Source organism: Panthera onca, chromosome D4, assembly GCF_046562875.1.
Source record: "Panthera onca isolate mPanOnc1 chromosome D4, mPanOnc1 haplotype 2, whole genome shotgun sequence".
In the NCBI taxonomy this organism is placed as follows: domain Eukaryota; kingdom Metazoa; phylum Chordata; class Mammalia; order Carnivora; family Felidae; genus Panthera; species Panthera onca.
In genome coordinates, this window is record NC_138351.1 from 7,304,491 (window position 1) to 7,319,280 (window position 14,790).

Genomic DNA, 14,790 nt, shown 5'->3' on the forward strand with positions numbered 1-14,790 from the left:
CCCGTCGCAGGCTTGTTACAATTTGGCAACAGACAATCCTCTGTAATCTCTCGCGACGGCGGCACATTAGCATCCCAGCTGCCCTCCCGGAGGGGCGGGCGGGGTTCTCCTCGGGCCGCTCGGAACCCGAATCGGGCCGGGGGAACTCACACTCGCACATTCCAGCGCGCCCGGGGGCGCCAACACCTCTGACGCCAACCGCGCCAGGCCCTGGGGTACAGGGGGAAGCAAACATGCCCGCACGCAGCTGGGGGGCTTGGGGGCAGACGGTATCAAACAAGCGCACGAACAAACCGAGGTGCACCCCAACGGGGAGCCGAGAGAACGTGTTTCTGAGGAAGCGACGCCCCGGGACCAACCAGGCAAAAGGGCGGCAAAGGCACTCCGCTAGAAGGAGCAACGCCTTTTCTGATTTTACCAGTTAACCGGCGCCCCACGGCTCGCGGATGCGTCTCTCTACAGGGGAGGACAAGAAAAACGAATGAAGGACTTTAAGAACTACGGCCCGCCACCTACCCGGCTCTGAGAGCCCACGCAGGGCGGCCGCCTCGCACCTCACGCCTCGCGCTTCAGCGTTCTCGCGAGGTCCGCACGCGCTCGGAAGCCGGCCAGGTGCGCGTGCGCGGCGCCGGTGGGCGGGGGCGCGGGCACGAGCGCAGGTGCCGGGAGGAGCCGGGCGGCCCGGAGGCAGTTACACCGCGCCGCGGACCCGGCTGCTGGGGCCCCGGGATGCCGCGGCTCCTCTGCCTGTGTCTGCTGTGGCTGGGGCTCCCGTTAGTTCGGTTCTCCCGTGAGCTGAGCGACATCAGCAGAGCTAGGAGGCTGTGCGGCAGGCACCTCATGAAGGAAATAATAAAACTCTGTGGCAATGTCAGCTGGCACTTCTTGAAGGAGGAAACCCCCAAGATCCAGCTGTTTCCCCAGGCCAACGAGAAGATTGAGACCTTCATTCCCGACCGGTTGGAAAGCTCCCAAACCACTTTCCCAGCCTGGGCGAGAGGCACAAACCCAGGTAAAAATATAAACCAAAGGCGTGGTTGTTCATCCTTGTACATTTCTTTACCCCAAATCTGCTCTACCAGGCGGTGAGCTTCCTCGGGTAATGGAATTTGTGCCTGGTACCGAGAAAAATAAAAAATTTTATAAGCCACTGTATTGCCAGCAGACAATGAAGCTTTTTTTTTTTTTTTTAACTTAGAGGAAATAAGTATACACACATAAATCTATACATTTATGTAAGAATGCTGCTGCTTCTCGGGGCGCCTGGGTGGCTCAGTCGGTTAAGCGGCCGACTTCGGCTCAGGTCATGATCTCCAGGTCCGTGAGTTCGAGCCCCGCGTCGGGCTCTGTGCTGACCGCTCAGATCCTGGAGCCTGTTTCAGATTCTGGGTCTCCCTCTCTCTCTGACCCTCCCCCGTTCATGCTCTGTCTCTCTCTGTCTCAAAAATAAATAAATGTTAAAAAAAATTAAAAAAAAAAAAGAATGCTGCTGCTTCTCTAGCTTTCCCTTTCTGGAGTACACTTGTCACCTGGCAAACTCAGCTTTGTCTTTCAAAAACTCTTAGGTTTCATTTTCCCTGTGAGGTCATCACTGACTCTTTCGTAGCTACTCACTCCATTTTCCATCTACCACAATGCCTAACACAGTAGATCTATCATCAGGACCTGCCCCATAATCTGCCCAGCCCTGTGCAGAAGAGAAATACAGGGCGCCTTATTCAAAAGCAAAAAAGGGCCATTGAAGGTACTAAAATAAAAAGCTTCCCCCACCCCTTTTTTTGTATCTCCGCTGCTCACATACACGGTCCATTGTCCCATCAGACTTCACTTAAAAGTTCACATACTTAAGTACACTTCAATTGCAAGATAAAATTTTTGAGACGTTCAAGACTGCGACAATAGAGCATTAAGGAAAATGCAAAGTTCTCCTAAGCACTGGGTCTGTGTGACTGCACGAGTCTCACCCCCATAAGGCCAGTCCTGTATACCATACCATATTATAGGGATTATTTCATGCATGTTTTTATCTGAAATGCCTAGCAGAGGGCCTGGCACATAGTATGTGCTTAATATATGCTGAATGTATACTTAATATTTTTACAGTCTTTAGGAAGAATATTCTTGTTTCAGATTCACTGTTCTCCTCCAACTGTAGTTGTACATTTTAGTACCAACATGGTTTGCCATTTTAAAAGAAAATGAACTTTATGTATAGGTTGTCGATAGCACAGTGTCATTGAAATTATTGCCTTTAAAGTAATTAATTTGATTTGGACAAATTTTGCTACAGGCAAGATTTCTGAAATTAAGGAAAGAAACGGACTATCATGCCAAAAAAACACCTTCCTGTGGATGACTGAAACAAATTAAGTTGCCTCCCACATCATAGGTGCTTGTTAACTTCTTATTTAATAAATGAATGAACAGAACTCATTCCATTCTTCCTATTGCTGCTAAGGGGATGAAAACTTTGAAAGACATAGCAGAAACCATCAGACTGAATCTTGATCATTTTCTACCACTAAACCTACCTAATGTAAACTCACTTTATTTTGCTCTTATAATGGAAGAAGGGTCTCTCCCCAGCCTTCCTCTTGTACTTTAATTCAGTGATTCTCACACTTTAACATGCATATGATTCACCTGGGGAACAAAAACTGTGAACACACAGGTTCTCATTCAGGAGGGGCTGGGGGGAGGCCCTGACAGTCCACATTTTTGCAAACTCCCAGAGATGCCTGACGTTCCCACTACCTATATTATAGTCCAAATTTTACGTTCAGACATCCAAGCTTGAGTTGGTTATTTATTTATTTAAGTGTTTTTAATGTTTATTTTTGAGAGACACAATGAATGGGGGAGGGGCAGAGAGAGAGAGAGGGAGACACAGAATCTGAAGCAGGCTCCAGGCTCTGCGCTGTCAGCAAAGAGCCCGACGCAGGGCTGGAACTCACGACATGACCTGAGTCAAAGTCAGACGCTTAACTGACTGAGCCACCCAGGCGCCCCAACAAGCTTGAGTTTGTTATTTAAAAGGAGCTTTGGAATCCCTTTTCTCATCAAAGCCTGCTCTGAAGACTATTAAGTTTAAAAAAAAAATTAATGTTTATTTATTTCCGAAGGAGAGAGAGACAGAGAGTGAGCGGAGGAGGGGCAGAGAGAGAGAGACACAGCATCCGAAGCAGGCTCCAGGCTCCGAGCTGTCAGCACAGAGCCCGTCGCGGGGCTCAAACCCACAAATCCCGAGATCATGACCTGAGCGGAAGTCGGATGCTCAACTGACTGAGCCACCCAGGTGCCCCAAGGCTATTAAATTTTTTCAGAGTGACTTTAAAACTCAGAGCTGATTAATGACCCCTTTGTTTCAGGTATTATTCACACTTCCCTGGAGGAATAAATGCCAGTAATTCAATGAGGAGGGAGCTTCAGTAGAACAAGATTTGTAGGAAATAAAAATGTATCTTCTTTTTAAAAAATTTTTTAATGTTTATTTATTTTTGAGAGAGAGTCATAGTGCAAGTGGGGGTGGGGCAGAGAGCGAGGGAGACACAGAATCCCAAGCAGGCTCCAGGCTCCAAGCTGTGAGCACAGAGCCTGAGGCGGGGCTCCAACCCACAAACTGAGATCATGACCTGAGCTGAAGCTGGATGCTTAAATGACTGAGCCACCCAGGCACCCTGGAAATAAAAATGTATCTTACAACGTTTTAGAACTGTCATGTCCATGGAAACATGTTATTGTGGGAACTATGTAAAGGACAGTTTTCTGAAGTGGAAATGTCATGTGGCAATAAAGCTACAGTTGTTTTAAAATGTGTGGGAGAATGACAAATGGATTTAAGTTATCAATACGAATTTGCGTCAAGTTCATTTTTTTAATTTGCAAATTAGTTAACATACAGTATAGTCCTGGCTTCAGGCGTAGAACCCAATGATTCATCTCTTACATATGACACCCAGTGCTCATTCCAAAAAGTGCCCTCCTTAGTGCCCGTCACCCATTTAACCCACCCCCACCCCCACCCCCATCAACCCTCAGTTTGTTCTCTATATTTAAGAGTATCTTATGATTTGCCTCCCTCTCTGTTTTTATCTTATTTTTCCTTCCCTTCCCCTATGTTCATCTGTTAAGTTTCTCAAATTCCACGAGTGAAAATTATATATCTGTCTTGAATTTGTGCCAAATTTTTAAAAATTATTAATCTATAAGGAAAGATGACAATCTATCCTATTAATTTCCAGTGAATAATTATAAGTTGTAGAGAGGTATGTGTTTCCAATAGAGAATGTATAATTATGCCATTTCTTTTGCATTTGAATGTGGCTTGAAAAGTTGATTAACTTTAACTTGTACTAGCAGGACACATTTCTATGTTAGATCAAGTCAGTTACCAACAATTTTAATCTTCTGATGATCTATTTGACTCTGACATAGAGAAAGATAGTTTGGTGCAGTGATATCAAAAAAACTTTTTGGGGGGCGCTTGGGTAGCTCAGTCAGTTGAGTGTCCAACTTTATAGATTTACTTTTCACATTAGGTTCTTAATTTTTCTGGAGACCACTGTGTCTGTTATGGCAAGGATTACTATCTTAGTTTTTTCAAGAAGTCTTATTTTGCTCTACAAAAGCAGCTAGTTTTCTGAACACCATCTACTATATAATAATTTTTTTCCCATTGACTTCTAGACTTACCTTTATTGTTTATTGTTTGCCCGAGTTTTCCTATTCTATTTAATTGGTCTTTTTGTTTGACCTCGTACAATTACTATACTGTTTTTAATGATATGACTCTGTAGGATGTCATTTATAGGAGGGCACATCTCCAATGTTGTTTTTTTTTTCTTCTTAAGATCCACTAAGCTAATTCTCGACCTTTATTCTTCCCTATATATTTAAGAGTAAGTGTACTGAATTTTTTAAAAAATCCATCTGCCAAGGAGTGCCTGGTGGCTCAGTCAGTTAAGCATAAGGTCTCAGCTCACGTTATGATCTCACAGTTTGTGAGTTCGAGTCCCACATGGGGTTCTCTGCTGTCAGCGCAGAGCCTGCTTTGGATCCTCTGCCCCACCCCCTAAAAAAATAAATAAGCATTAAAAAAATCTGTCTGCCTCAACAAAATATTAGCAAACCATATTCAACAATAATTAAAAGGATCACCCACCACAATCAAATGAGATTTATTCTGGGAATTCAAAGATGATTCGGTATTTGCAAATCATTCAACATGATACATGAATAAAATGAAGGATAAAAATTGTGATCATCTCAACAGATGCAGAAAAATATTTTGACAAAATTCAACATCCGTTTATGATAAAACTCTCAACAATATGGATTTAGAGGGAACATACCTCAACATAGTAAAGGCCATGTATGAAAAATCCAGAGCTAACTTCAGACTCAATTGCGAAAAACTGAGAGACCTTCCTCTAACATCAGGAATAAGAAATGGATGCCCACTCTCACCACTTTAATTCAAAATAGCACTGGAAGTCCTAGCCACAGAAATCAGACAAGAAAAAGAAATAAGAGCCATCCATATTAGTAAGGAAGAAGATAAACTGTCACTATTTGCAGATGACATGATACCATACATAGAAAACTCTAAAGACACCACCAAAAAAACTATTAGAAGTGATAAATAAATTCAGTAAAGTTGCAGGGTACAAAATTAATGCACAGAATTGGTAGTGTCTCTATGCACTAATAATGAAGTAGCAGAAAGAGAAATTAAGAAAACAACCCCATGTAGTTTTGCACCAAAAGGAATAAAATATCTTGTAATAAACCGAACCAAGGAGGTGAAAGACCTATGTTCTGAAAATTATAAAAACATTGATGAAAGAAATTGAAGATGACACAAATGGAGAGATATTCCATGCTTATGGATTGGAAGAATTAATATTTTTTAAATGTACATACTACCCAAAGCAATCTATAGATTCAGTGCAATTCCTATCAAAATATCAACAGCATTTTTCACAGAACTAGAACAAATAACACTAAAATTTTTATGGAACCACAAAAAAAAAAAAAAAATAGCCAAAGCAGCCTTGAGAAAGAAGAATAAAGCAGGAGGAATTACAATTCCAGATTTCAAAATATACTACAAAACTATAGTAATCAAAACAGTATGGTTTCAAAACAGAATGGCAGAAAAATAGACACATAGATCAATATAAAAACAAGCTAGGAAGCCCAGAAATAAACCCATACCTATATGGTCAATCTATGAGAAAGGAAGAAAGATATACAATGGGGAAAAGATAGTCTCTTCAGTAAATTGTGCTGGGAAAACTAGACAGCTACCTGCAAAAGAATGAAACTGGACCATACACAAAAATATATTCTAAATGGATTAAAGACCTAAATGTGAGACCTAAAACCTTAAAACTCCTAGAAGAGAACAGGCAGTAATTTCTTTAATATCAGCCAGAGGAACATTTTTCTAGATCTGTCTCCTAAGGCAAGCAAAATATTTTTGCAAAAGCAAAAATAAACTATTGGGACTTCACCAAAATAAAAACTTTGGCACAGCAAAGGAAATCATCAACAAAACAAAATGGCAACCTACTTAATGAGAGAAGATATTTGCAAATGATATATCTGATAAGGGGTTGACAGTCAAAAAATAGAAAGAACTTAGACAACCCAACACCAAAAAAATAAACAATTTAAAAATGGCCAGAGGACCTGAGTAGATATTTTCCCAAAGAAGACATATGGCCAACAGACACATTAGAAGATGCTCAACATCACTAATCATCAGGGAAATGCAAATCAAAACCACAATGAGATGTCATCTCACACCTATCAGAATAGCTAAAATCAGAAAGACCAGAGGGGTGCATGGGTGGCTCAGTTGGTTGAGTGTCTGACTCTTGATTTTGGCTCAGGTCATGATCTCATGGTTTGTGGGCTCAAGCCTGCATCAGGCCCTATGCTGACAGCACAGAGCCTGCTTGGGATTCTCTCTCTCCCTCTCTTCCTCTGCCCCACCCCGCTCTCTCTCTCAAAAATAAACTTTAAAAAAACACAAAAAGACAAGAAATAACGTGTTGGTAAGGATGTGAAGAAAAAGGAACTCTTCTGCACTGTTGGTGGGAATGTAAATTGGTATAACCACTGTGAAAAACAGTATGGAGTTCCTCAAAATTAAAAATAGAAATACCATATGATTCAGTAATTTCACTTATGGGTATTTACCCAAAAAAAACAAAAAACACTAGTTCAAAAAGTTATATGTGCCCTTATGTTTATTGTAGCATTATTTACAATAACCAAGAAATGGAAACAACCCAAGTGTCTACTGATAGATGAGTGGACAAAGAAAAAGTGGTATACACACCCCCCCCCCCACACACACACACGAATATTATGTAACCATAAAAAGGATGAGATCTTGCTATTTGTGACAACATAGATAGACCTGGAGGGTATTATGCTAAGTGAGATAAGTCAGACTGAGAAAGACAAATACCACATGATTCCAGTGAACATGAATAAACAAAATGAATACACAAATGAATAAATGAATAAACAAATGAATAAACAAAAATAAATGAATAAACAAAAATAGAATCAGACCTATAAATGCAGAGAAGAAACTGATGGTTGCCAGAGGAAAAGGATGTGGAGAGAATGGGCAAAATCAGTAAAGGGGAGTGGGAGATACAAGCTCCCCGTTTTGGAATGACTAAGTCATGGGAATAAAAGGTACAGCCTAGGAAATACAATGACATCGTAACAGCATTGTATGGTGCTATATGGTAGCTATACTTGTGGTGAGCATAGTATAATAAAAAAATAAAATTAAAATCCATGTGTAATTTTAACTGAGATGCATAGAATATATAGATTAATTTGAAGAAGATTTATATCTTTTGAAAATAAAGTAAGCATGGGGTGCCTGGGTGGCTCAGTCTGTTGAGCATCTGACTCCAGCTCAGGTCATAATCTCAAGGCTTGTGGGCTCAAGCCCCACATCAGGCTCTGTGCTGACAGCCTGGAGCCTGGAGCCTGGTTCGGATTCTGTGTCTCCCTCTTTCTCTGCCCCTCCCCCACTCACTCTCTGTCTCTCTTTCTCTCTTTCAAAAATAAACACACAAAAAAAGTTTTTAAAGTAAGTGTGGAATATTTTCATATTCTATCATTAGAATTTTAAAGTTTTCTCAGGAGAGACTTTCTGTATTGTATAATCCTTAATACTTTGTTTTGTTGCTAATTGTATTTTTGTGAGTGATTTTTGGTTAGAAAAATGCAAAGGATTTTTACAGGTTGATCTTTATTCAGTAATTATGCAGAACTATCTTCATAGTTCGAAGAGTTTGTTTCTATAGATGATTCTATCAATTACAAATGATAGTTTTGTCACTTCCTTTCTAAACCTTACACCAGTCTTTTTTTTTTTTTCCTTCTAGCATTGGCCAGGTCCTGTAGTGCTGTTAAGTAGTAGTAACAGTGTGATGTCTTGTCATGTTCCCAATTTTAAAGGGGAATGCATTTAAATATCTCCATTAGGTATAATGTTTATAGGTTTATGTTATATAATCTCCACCAAGATAAAGGAGTTGCTATTTTTTTAATCATTAAAAGTAGGGCTGAACTTTTTCAAGGCCTTTTGGGGGACATCATTTTGCATATTAATATGATTTTTCTTTTACTTGTTAATTCACCAAATACTTCTTGGGTACCTGCTAAGTGCCAGGCACTTGGGATATAGAAGTGAACAAAGCAAAGATGTCTGGCCTCATGGAGCTTGTGTAGGAAGTGAACATAATAAATGAGTAAATATTCAGAGGTAATAAGAGCTATAGAAAAATAAAGAGTGAAGGAGGATAATAAGGGAGATCAGGAGTGAGGGCAGCTGGAGGGTGGGTTATAGAATTAAATAGTGTAGTCATGTCAGGGCTCACTGAAAAGGTGAGATTTGAGAAAGGAGGAGGTAAAAGATTCAGGCAAGCAGACAGCTGGGGAAAGGGTGTTTAGGCAGAGGAAAGAGCAGAGTAAATACATCTCTGCCCCATTTATGCAGGGAACAGCAAGGCTAGTGTGGCTAGAGCAGAGGGAGAGGTACTGGGCAGGCCTAGGGCGATTGTTTAGACCAATCTTAAGGATTTTGGCTTTACTCTGAGTAAAGGCTTTCAAGCAGAAGAATGACATTAATTGGCATTTTAAAGGGATCACTCTGGCTACTGTGTTGAGGACAGGTTGTAGGGAGGCAGGATCAGAAGCAGAGCCCTGCTTTGCAGGGTGAGGTATTTGATAGAGAGACAGACAGACACCAGGGGAGGGACAGAGACAGAGGAGACAGGATCCCAAGCAGACTCCATGCTGTCAAACAGAGCCCAACATGGCGTTCGATCCCAAGAACGATGAGATCACGACCTGAGCCAAAAATCAAGATTAGGACGCTTAACTTACGAAGCCACCCTGGGGCCCCCCAATAATTTTTTTGAAATATGATCCCAGAATTTTTGCTTTGAACACCTGGAAGCATAGGGTTTCTATCAACTGAGATAATAAAGGCCCCACGTGGAACAGGTCTAGAAGACTATCAGTAGTTCAGTTTGGTGCATGTTGACTTTGAGACACTGAAGTGGAGACAGTGAGTAGGAAGGAAGTAGGACATAAGAATCTGGGGGTTGGAAAAAATCTTACTTGAAGATAGGAATTTAGGAATCATAGGTACATAGATGATTTTTAGAGCCATAAGACTGGATGAGATCACCAAGAGAAGAGGTGTAAATAGAAAAGAGTACCAAGGACTGAGCCCTAGGGGATCAAGATTAAAAAGCTGAAGAGGAAATATTTGCAAAGGAGACAGAAAAGGAACAAATAGGTGGGAAGAAGAGAGAAGGTGGTGTCCTGGAAACCAAGTGAAGAAAGTGAGTCAGATGAGAATTGGCTGTTGAATTTAGCAACAGAGAGATCATTTGTGACCTTCAAAAGAGAAGTTTGGTGCAGCAATGCAGGAAAAGCCTGATTAGAGAGGGTTTAAGGCAGAGTGAGAGAAAAGGAATGAACAAATAATAGAACACGATAAAGGAGTTTTGCCATGGTAACTGGCAAGGTAAGCAAGGCCAGGAGACATGGTTTTGTCTTTTTTTAAGTGGGAGAAATAACATTTTGTGTGCTTATAGGCGTATTCAATAGGCATGAAGCGTTGATGATGAAGGATATAGAACAGCATTGCTGGAGTGGTGAGAGGAGATGAGATCCAGTCCATAAATGGAGGAACTGGCTTTAGAGTGCGTAGCTCACCTGTGTAAACCAGTAGGAAGGCAGAATGTATGGGTGCAGGCTGTAAAGGTGAGTAAAAAAAATGGTGAAGGAACCAAATGCAAGTCTCTTATGATTGCTTTCCTTTTCTTTTAGGTAGAGAGCAAACCCAACTGAGAGTGAGTAGGGGGCTTAGTAATTTGGTAAATTGCATTGATAGATTTTTAGGGTATTGACCTATCTTTGAATTCCTGGAATAAACACTTTCTTAATATGGTTTGTAAAATACGTGTATGGATTCAGTTAACTAATATCTCATTTAGGACTTCCACATAAACATTTATAAGTAAATAGGCTCGTGTGTTGTTGTTTTTTAAATCGTGTTGCTCTTATCCAGTTTTGGAATAAAGCATACACTAGGTTCACAAAAGATGCCAGGTTTTGCCTTTTTCCTCTTTTCCTGGAACAACCTGTATATGATTAGAATTTACTGTTCCTGAAAAGCAGGTAGAACCTACTTCTAAAACCACCCATGTCTGTCTTTCTAAGTTTTCTGTGCCAGTTAAGGCATCTCATATTTTTCTCGTGATTCATCCATTTCATCTTGATTTTTAAATGTATAAGCATTCCTCATATAAATTTATTTAAAAAACACAACTATTGTTCTTTTTTGTAGTCCGTTTCATCTCTTTTTTCTTGATTAGTCTGGCTAGAGTTGTATCTATTAATCCTTTTAAAGAACCCGTTTTGGGTTTCTAAACACAGTGTTTGGGTTTTGTATTTCACTGATTTCTTACCTTTTCACTATTTGGGTCCCCTCTGTTACTCTTTTTTCAAATCCATTTATCTGAATGCTCATGTTAACCTTTCTTGCTTTCTTGTGAGTACAGCTTGTTTCTCCTTAAATTCCCTCCCCAATTTGACATGTAGTTCATTGACTAGTCTTTAGCTGCCTTTACTCGTGAAAGAGTTTCCTTCTTCTTGTTTTTTCTTTACTCTTTGAGTGACAGAACCTGGCACATCCCAACAGGAAGCTCTTCCTTCAATGTGCCTAGACAACCTAATTTACTTTCTCCCTTCAGTGTACTCTGTTAATTATGACCCATTTTAATCAATCACGTATTTATCTGTCTTAGATGACTTACTATTCAGTATCTTTAATATCTATCCTAAAGTTTAAATGTTCCACAATTCAGCTTCAGCATTTTAAATACAAAGTTAGTGGGGCACCTGGCTGGCTCAGTTGGTGGAGCATGCAACTGGTAATCTCAGGGTAGTGAGTTCAAGCCCCATGTTGGGTGTGGAGCCTATTTTAAAAATAAATACATGCATGTATACATATATAAATATAAAGTTAGTAAAAGGTGTTCTAATAGGACTCTAACTATAATTTATCTAAATAACCTTAAGAAAAAATGATAGGGGATATAGTTATTATAGAAACAAGAGGTAGGAAAAGACCTGGAAAGGCTCTGGAAAGCCTAAGGAATTGCATCAGCTTTAAAAACCACTTTCTCTCTTTTTCTCTCTCTGAATCTTTTCTCCTCTAGTATTTACGTTTCCTTTTTGGCTTTAGCTTGTCATGACAAGCTTCACAGTCCCCTTTCAGTTTTGGTTCTCACTAATCTTTTTCTCATTACTTCTTAGTTGTAAGTTCACAGAGAGGAAATTGATTGGGCCAACTCATGTTTTCACATGGCATGGATTGTTGGCCACCATAGTTGATTGGTTTCTTTGGGGTCAGGTACTAACAATCTCCAGTCTGTTCAACTGTGGCTATAGGGTAGAATCATGTAGTTCAGAACATGACTGTCTAAGGGCTGGCTCCACAGCAGTGATTATAGGCAAATATATCCTTCTAGAAGGGATAGTAGATAGGCAAGGGCAATGATGGAAATCCAACAAGCCTCCAAATAATTACCTTCTGGATTGATTGTGATTTTTTCCAATAATACTGAGTTAAGAGCAGTATAATAGCAATCAGTTCATTGAGCATATCACCACTTCTTCATTTCCTTGTATTTCAACAAAGACCAAAATGGCTTCCACTAGCCCCTTAGTTATAAGATGTGCATAAAAAGACAAATACAGCAATCCCACTTTATCTGCAGGGGATGTACTCCAAGACCCCCAGTGGCTATCGGAACCAAGGATAGTACCAAACTCTACATATGCTGTTTTTTCCTATACATACATACCTACAATAAAGTTTAATTTATAAATAAGGCACAGTAAGAACTTAATAATAAAATATAACATAAAACAATATACTGTAATAAAAGTTATGTGAATGTGGTCTCTCTCAAAATATGTTATCTGTCCTTACCCTTCTTGTGATGATGCGAGATGATAAAATGCCTGTGTGCTGAGATGAAGCGAGGTAAATGATGTAGGCATTGTGATGTAGCATCAGGCTACTACTGACCTTTTGAAGCTCTGTCAGAAGGAGGGTCATCTGCTTCCAGACCACAGTTGACTACAGGTAACTGAAACCAGGGAAAGAGAAATTGCTGATAAGAAGAGATTACTGTAACCCAAGTTAAAAATGGGCGAAGAGTTTAAATAGACATTTCTACAAAAAGGATATACAATAAGCACATGACAAGATGCTCAACATCATTAGTCATTAGGTAAATGCAAATCAAAGCAACAGCAGGCACCACCTCACATATCACTAGGATGGCTATAATCAAAAATGGAAAATGCCAAATGTTGATGAGGGTGTGGAACAACTGGAACCCTAGTATATCAATGGTAGCTCTGTAAAATAGCGTAGACACTGTGAAAACAGTTCGGTGATTTCTCAGAAAGTTAAATTTACTGTATGATCGAGCAGTTGTACTACTAGGTATACACCCAAGAGAATTACAGACATACATTGAAACAAAATCTTATATGTGAATATTCATAGCAGCAGTATTCATAATAGCCAAAAGGTGGAAACAACCCAAATGTCCATCAACTGATAAATGGATCAACAAAATGTGGTATATCCATACAATGGAAAACTGTTCAGTCATAAAAGAAATAGAATGCTGATACATGCTGCAACATGGATAAACCTTGAAAACATTTTGCTCAGTGAAAGAAATCAGACATAAATGGCCACATGTGGTATGATTTCATTTCCAAAATAGGCAAATCCTTAGAAACGAAGAGTAGATTAGTGATTGCCAGGGGCTGGAGGAAGAAGGAAATGGTGACTGCTAATGGGTATGGGGCTTCTTTTTAGAGTGATACAAATGTTCTGGAATTAGACAGTGGCGATGGTTGCATAACCTTGTGAATACACTAAAAACCACTGAATTGTATGCTTCAAAATACTGAATTTATATGTGACTTTACATGTGACTGATATCTCAATAAAAAATGTTTTTGCATAAAAAATGTGTAAAGGTTTCTAAGCTTTTTTGTAGGAAAATACTACCTACAGCTGTTTTAGTTGAAATACATATATTGCTTTCGAAAACCATTTTATTATTTAAAATGTGATTCTTTTTAATAATTAGCAGACTTTAGTATTCTAGTATTATTAATTTTTTCAGCTAAAGGAAGATTTTAACAAGGTAGGATTTTCTTCTTGTCTCTCAACAGTTTCTACTTCTGCCTCTGAGGAAGAAGCAATAAACAGTTTGGAGATGTCGTCACTGCCTAAGTACAGATATAAAAGGGCCAACTTGCCACCAGATAAGACAAGAGAATTGTCCTCATCACAAGATATCAATCAATATATTCATGAGATCTTAGAATTTCAGAAGATGAACAGAAACAAAATTAAAACCTTAAGCAGTGTGTTTTGGGGGAAACATCCCCAAAGAAAGCGCAGGGGATACTCAGAAAAGTGTTGTCTTAAAGGATGCACCAAAGAAGAACTCAGCATTGCATGCTTTCCATATATTGATTATAAAAACTTACAGAAACATGCACCATCAGTTGTGACTGAAATATACTAACCATCATAGGAATGATACTAACTTAATAAAAGCTTAATATATTTATTTTACTTTATTTTTGGTAATTGTCCTTGTAGGTTCTTTGCTGTGAATACCATCTGAATGTACTTGCGGGCACTTAATAATACTTTCTGTGTTAACAGGAAATCTTGGTATTTTCTTTGGTAACGCCTATTTTTCATATATTTTTATATTTGAAGAAGATCTTACTGGCGGTGGCATGATCCATGTAGACACCTTAAGAATTATCTGTTCATGCTTGTCATTGTGCTTGAAACTCTCTCAGGCTGCATTTAAATGGATTATGGAATGTTCCGCATTCCATCTGTATGACATACAGACTGATGCCCATGCCCATTAGGCTCACTCCAGTATGCCAGTACATCTGTCCGACCACGTTAAAAATAACTAACCAACTACCACTCCTAGTAGGAGCTCTTATACTGCAATAGTAGGTACACTTTTAATTCCTTGAGTTTTATTATAGTAACTGGTCAGAAAGTTCCTATTGAGGACTTAAAGAGAGTTCAGTGAATGTCTCGAGATTACACAAATCTCTCCAGGATACTATGTCTTTGCTGTGAAGGTACTGATATAATGTGATACTCCCTTTTGG

The 14,790-nt window shown here is 39.5% G+C and overlaps 1 protein-coding gene across 1 annotated transcript; it reads left to right on the forward strand.

Moving 5' to 3' along the window:
- The first annotated feature begins 635 nt into the window (after positions 1–635).
- INSL6 (insulin like 6) lies at positions 636–14,229 on the forward strand. The gene is made up of 2 exons (XM_060610201.3): positions 636–1,012; positions 13,816–14,229. The coding sequence occupies exons 1-2, from the start codon at positions 730–732 to the stop codon at positions 14,172–14,174; spliced, it is 642 nt and encodes a 213-aa protein (XP_060466184.1). The 5' UTR covers positions 636–729; the 3' UTR covers positions 14,175–14,229.
- The last annotated feature ends 561 nt before the right edge of the window (positions 14,230–14,790 follow it).